This window comes from Alligator sinensis, unplaced genomic scaffold (genome assembly GCF_000455745.1).
Source record: "Alligator sinensis unplaced genomic scaffold, ASM45574v1 scaffold1603_1, whole genome shotgun sequence".
NCBI classification, from domain to species: Eukaryota; Metazoa; Chordata; order Crocodylia; family Alligatoridae; genus Alligator; species Alligator sinensis.
Genome location: NW_005843087.1, coordinates 158,834 through 165,247, shown reverse-complemented (window position 1 = coordinate 165,247; position 6,414 = coordinate 158,834). Strand labels below are relative to the sequence as shown.

At 49.2% G+C, this 6,414-nt stretch overlaps 1 protein-coding gene across 1 annotated transcript in view; it reads left to right on the top strand.

The window, feature by feature from the left end:
* The window catches only part of EPHX2 (epoxide hydrolase 2), a 66,073-nt gene that overhangs the window by 10,455 nt on the left and 49,204 nt on the right, over positions 1 to 6,414 (top strand). The window contains exons 8-9 of the mRNA XM_025193676.1: positions 1,367 to 1,401; positions 1,774 to 1,800. Coding sequence (XP_025049461.1) covers positions 1,367 to 1,401; positions 1,774 to 1,800 — 62 coding nt within the window. The remainder of the gene's footprint in view (positions 1 to 1,366; positions 1,402 to 1,773; positions 1,801 to 6,414) is intronic.

Sequence of the window (6,414 nt, the reverse complement as noted above, 5' to 3'; positions counted from 1 at the left end):
GTGACGAAGTCATCAGAAAAGCTAACTGCACTTTATCGTGTATCAGCATGACAAAACAGAGCCATGGAGGTGATACTTCCCCTCTATCAGGTACTGGTCAGACCGCAGTTGGAGTACAGCGTCCAGTTTTGAGTGCCATGCTTCAAGAAGGATCCCCTACCCCAGCCCCAGAACAATGTGTAGGGTAGACTAGGGCCTCCAATGGGACACTTACATGCCTGTACACCAATGCCAGGAGCTTGAGGAACAAACACGAGGAACTGGTCCTCCTCCTAAATAAGAATGACTATGATCTCATAGGGATAATGGATACCTGGTGGGACTCCACCTATGACTGGGCCACAGGTATAGACAGCTATACCTTGTACAGGAGAGATCACGTAGACTGGACATTAGGAAGATTAATTGGACATTAGGAAGAACTTCACAGTTAGAGTGGCTAAAATCTGGAATGGGCTCCCAAGGGAGGTGGTGCTCTCCCCTACCCTGGGGGTCTTCAAGAGGAGGTTGGATAGGCATCTAGCTGGGGTCATCTGAACCCAGCACTTTTTCCTGCCTATGCAGGGGGTTGGACTCAATGATCTATTGAGGTCCCTTCCGACCCTAACATTTATGAATCTATAAGACGGGAAAGGGGTGGACGAAATTCTTTGCCTTGCCCTTACCCTGTGTGGCGAGGGCTGGGATTTAGCTAGAGTCATACTGAGAGTTTTGGCCAAATTAATAAGTGGTGGGTGTTGTTGGCAAGAAGACCTAGTCTTCTAGACTACTTGTATTTCCTTAGAGATGGCTGGATGTTCATCAACTGCTGCCACACTCCTAAGTATGGTCTTGAGTGCCAAAGATAGTTAGGTGCTTTAAAATACAGGTGGTGGTAGTAGTAGTATTTCATAGAGTCCTAGAGAAGCGGGGCTGGAAGGTACCTCCAGAGGTCACATCTAGTCCAACTCCCTGCCTGAGGCGGCAGAATCAGCCCCGTCTAAACCAGCTCAGACACATCCATTTTATAAACTCTTCATAAAATTACCGTCAGCCCTGGCACAACATAAGACCTTACACCCAAACCTGCCATGGGCAAAGCAGGGGGACCGTGGCAGCCGAAGTCCTGCTTCTATAAAAAGTTAATATATTACATTGTGGTATTTGTAGCACAAATCCTTTTTTGCAGGCATCGAAGGAACCTATTCCTACAAACTAGCCCGGGTCTACTGTCTCGCCAGCTCCCTAGCTGCAATAGACATCTAAATCTAGCTCTGTGTACTTCCCTGACTCAGCCAGGGGGTGCAGACTGGGGGTGTAGTGTATATGGCTGCTTTGTAATATTTAATTTATACAACACTAAAATAACCCCTGGTTTTATTTGCAGACATAGAAGAATATTCTCAGGAAGAAATATGCAAGGTAAGAAATGAGATCGTAGCTGCTAGGACATGCAGATGCTTATCACTCTGGAGCTTAAGACCATGTTTCTCAAAGTAGTGGTGATTTTCTCTAACCCAGTTGATATCCTCCTCTGCCATTCGGAGGGGTCCAGGTGCCAGAGGATGTCTCTCTTATACCTGAGCTCGCTGGGTAGGGAGGAAGCCTGCTAATTGATTCATCTGAATGTTGTTGACCCTAATGAAAGTTGTATATATCCAGCTCTTATAGTGGCTTGCAAAATTTTATACTGCTAAGCTAGCTTTTCCTAGGGTCTCTTGAGTGTCCTGGGATCTTATTTCTTATTGGATAAAAAAATCTGACTCCTTTTTTTGTTTCCCCTTCACCCCACAGGATCTTGCGGCCTTCCTGGACAAGCTGGTAAGAAATCCCCCATGACTTATGATTTTCCTTTGATTGCTCTGAGATGCTGTGCCTGCCTGAGCCCGAGCAAGTGCTCCTGAGCGACTTGGGGCCTGGTGACCCAAACTTGGGCCCTGGTGACCTTCAGCACTACCATCTGCCAGGCGCCGTCTCCTGAGAGACGCTCCCATTACTCTACCGCCATGCATTGATCTTTAGAAGTAGATGCAAGAGGCTCCTGTGTGATACAGACCGACTTAGGCTCGCTCCATATGAACATCCCTTGGGGCTCCACCTTCCCTACAACCCGTCCATGCAGCAGCTTGTTGGTGTCTTGCTGTGTGGTTGATGGCCTGGGCTCCTACCCAGTCAGGCACAGGGCTGCTGTGGAGTGGCTGGAGGACTTCCAGCCCCAGCTCTGTGTATGATTCTTAAACAAAATGTCAGACGCCACTCACAGTTCAAGTTGGCTTCAAGAATGCAGTCCAGCTCACTGGGACTGCTCCCCTTGGTTGGATGGGCAATTTGACCCTATCCAGGTATAGTTCTCTGCCTGGAGCTCCTGGCCCTGGCAGCGGTAGTGAAGTAATCTCTCCCCAGTATAAAGAATGAAACAAGTTGCAGAAGAAACAGGGAGGCAGTGCCCTTCCTCCCACTCGTGCATCCCTGTGGGTTGCCGGATCCTTGGGTCCTTGGCCCCTCTGTTCTTGCCAGTCACTTGCATCCTTCCCGGTATGGGTAGTGCCATCTCTTGGTGTTCCCTCGGCACCTCCAGGATACAGCACGACTAGATGTGCTGGCTGGGAGCCTGCAGCTGCCATGCTACTGTCCCCCGCTTCTCTGTCCCATGCCGGCTCTTGTAGCCACCTCCCAGTGCCGGCTAATGTCGCACTCCCGCGCCGTCCCAGCTGCACCAAGAGTGTGCTTAAGAATCACGCAGGCGGCCCTGGCCACTGTTCTGCACCTCTGGCTGCTGTACCTGTGGCAGGTAAGTTGGTTTTTTTTTTTTGTTTTTTTTTTCCTGGTTTTGGCACCCCCTGGACTGCTTGCCAGGGCCTCTGGCCTCCTCTCACTGCCCCTCCGTCCCTGGCACCGGGGTTTCCAGCCCCTCCGGCCCATCGCCCTGCGACAGATGCATTTTCATGATGTTGCCTTTCATAAATCAAAAAAGACTTATCTCCCTGCCTGGCCTGAATGAAACCTATTCTTATTTGTGCATCTTACCTGTAACTTCCTCATCCTCCTTATGAGACATCCTAGATCACTTGCCTGGGGAGGGAAGAAATGAGCTGGGAAATGTCTGCAAAATTCAGCCTCATTTATACTTCTATTACAGAGACAATAGGACGGTCCCTGGTGCCTTGCAGAGCAGCTAGAGCAGATGTCTTAGTCAATTCTGCCTCTTGGCTATGATCAAGAGTAGGAACGGCTTAACAGCAGATGGTCCTCTGTTGAAGGCTGGGGTTGCAGTATGGCAGTGGTCACCAGCCGGTTGATTGTGACTTGACTGGTCGATTTGGGGAATGAGGAAGGTGCCTAAAGGCTTGTGAAGGGAATGAACGTAGACAAACTGGAGAGAGCCCAGTGGAGGGCAATGAAAGAAAGAGGGGTGAAGGGGGGCAGGACTGGTGAGGAGAGGTGAGGGAACTGGATTGATTTAGTCTGGAGAAGAGAAGACCAAAGGGGATTGAATAGCAGCCTTCACCTCCCTGCAGGGGGGTTGCAAAGAGGATGGAGCTGGGCTGTTCTCATTGGGGGCAGATGATGAACAAGGAGCAATGGGCTCACATTGCAGCAAGGGAAGTTTATGTTAGATATTTAGGGTGGTGAAGCACTGGAACAGGCTCCCCGGGTAGGTGGTGGACTCTCCACCCTTGGAGGTTTTGAAGCCCCGGGTAGACAAAGCCTTGTCTGGCATGATGTAGTTGGGGCTGGTCCTGCTTGGAGCAGGGAGTTGGACTAGATGTGACCTCCTGAGGTCCCTTCAACCCTCATTTTTGTGATTCTCTCTGAAGTCTGAGGTGGGGAAAAGATGACTTCACAAGATTGCATGCATCATGTAAAGGGCCAACATGGGAACTGCGGCTTGGGTCCCCCCCTACCTCCATTCTCCTCTCATGGCCTGACCGCACAACCCAGGCTAATTTCCTGGGAGATATAGGAGCATTGCCAGCAGATCGAGGGCAGTGATTCTTTCCTTCTATTCAGCACTGGGGAGGCCACATCTGGAGTCCTGTGTCCAGTTGTGGGGCCCCCCTACAGAAAGGATGTGGACATATTGGAGAGAGTCCAGTGGAGAGCAATGAAAATGGTTGTGGGGTTGGCATCAGGGCAATAGGTCCACCACTCTTCTATTCCCAAATTTCCAGACCTGTGGGCTGGATCTGGCCCACAGGCTGGAGGCTGAGCACCCCTGGTTGAGGCTATGGGTGACATTTTAATCCCTTTCGAAGAGGGGGTTCTCTCTCTGGGAATGTGTCTCAGCTATTGCGTCTGCACGTCCCTATAAGGATACAACCAAGCTAAATTCTCATTGCTTGAACCCTAAATGCTTCAGGGTTACAGTTGAATGGGCTTTGCAGATGCAGTGAGCATGGGCATTTTGAATAGGTGACAGTACAGCATGTGGGGCATGCAACCTCTGACTGGCTGCTGTGATTTCAGAGGAAACCCCTCCATGGAGAGCTCCTTTCACAGGCTCCCTTGCACCTTGGAGGGAGAGCATGGGACTGGGTCCTTGTTGAACCCAGTCTGGCCACTCCTAGGTTAACAGGATGGGTGATCAGTCTCCTCTCCTATGCAGTTCCCATCTCGCTGACCTTCTGCAGCGAGGGAGGGGGCATGCTCCTCTCTGATCGATGGTGTGGCGCATGGAAGAGAAGCCGACGACAAGGCCAGCAAATTGTCGCTGCCTATATTAAATATAACGTTCCCTCTTCTCGCACCCTGTGGGCCATCTATCTACCTTGACAATGTAATTAGGCTGGTGGCTTCATCCCGCTGCCAGAACTGAATCAATCTCCATTTCATCAAATGAGACTAAGAAGAGGGAGCTGCAAATGTCGATACCTGCAGGGGATTTTCCCGGTTAGCTCATAAAAAAAACCTCGCAAACTTTTAATGTGGTATTAAAGGGCTGTTCCTTCATGAAATGGCCCTGGTAATAACTGGCTCCTTGCTCAGCAGTTCTTTCCTTGTCCCAGCTACAGCTGGGTAAAACTCCTTGACCAACATGTGAGCTCTGACAACACCTATGGTTTTAATGCAACATTTTGCTAATTTTTTAATCTAATTTTCCCAAATTTTATGCCTTTTTTTTTTTTTTAGACAATTCCATTATCTAGAAACATTTGGTTATTTTGAAGGGGTGAGAGCATCCTTAAATGGAATCAAAGCCTGTAATAAATTCTTTTTAGGCTTGTTTTTAAGTTCAAATGGCTTAAAATTAAAAAAAAAAAACACCCCCCCCCCCCCCCAAAAAAAACAAAAAACAAAACCAAACCAAAAAACAACCAAGGAGTTTGATTATCACCTGCGTGGTTCTTCTTTCTTTTCATGCTTGTAGCCTCGGAGCTTAAGGTCTGGAGCTTGTCCTGCCTTTCTCTGGAGGGCAATTCTTATAGGCAACAGCTGCGAGGTTTGGACTTGAGGGAGGTTTCTTAAAAATGTGGCCATTTAAATGACTCATTTCTTTTTATTCCCATGACGCCATTATTTAAAATGCCTGAGAGGAAATCAGTCTAATGAGTTCCTTGTTCTTTCTGAACAGGTTTTTAATAAAGAATGCAATATTTGGGAGGACAGGCGTGTATACCAAGTAATTATTGCCCTTTGGCCGCAGGCATTGGCAATGCCGGGGTCACTTCTGTAGGGCGTTCTTGGTGTTTCTGGTTTGTGCAATGTGGTGGATGAAGGTTTGTAAGTGGTGATTTATTTATTTATTTATTTTTTTGGGAGGGGGGAGAGGGGAGCTTTCTTTGGATTGCCTATGAACATCCCAGCCCAGTGTTTCCTAATGGTCACGCCCCAGCCCCCCTCTGGGCTTTTTTCTTCCTTGGATTGAATGAGCAGACTCGTTAGGGTTTTAAACCTGATGTGGTCTGATCGAGTAGTTCTGGCACTGGAACTGCAAGTGTCCGCACTGAAAGCTCTCCCACCGCGGTGGGCCCCCTTCCTTTTGCTGGTTCAGCACCACCAGCCCACGGGCTGAGAGTAGCCCTCAACTGGCTGGAGGGACGTGGAGATGTCTGTGCCTTTGGCTGGGTCCTGCAGCCCCTTCCCAGAGCGTACTTGGCAACTGTCGGCACCATGGAGCTGCCCCTGAAGTTCCCCGTGTATGTGCTTGGTGTCTCTTTAGGTGGTGCAGCCTCCATCCTTGGAGGTTTTGAAGACCCAGGTAGACAAAGCCTTGTCTGGGATGATCTAGTTGGGGCTGGTCTTGCTTTGAGCAGGGGATTGGGCCAGATTTGACCTCCTGAGGTTCCTTCAACCTGAATTTTCTGTGACTCTGTGATTCCTGTCTGCCTCCTGAAGTTCTGGTGGCAGAAACAGCCTTGTGTAGACAAGGGCTAGGCATGATGTGGTGGATAATGCCATGTTAAATACTGTTTGAGTCCAGTGCTTTTTAAAGCC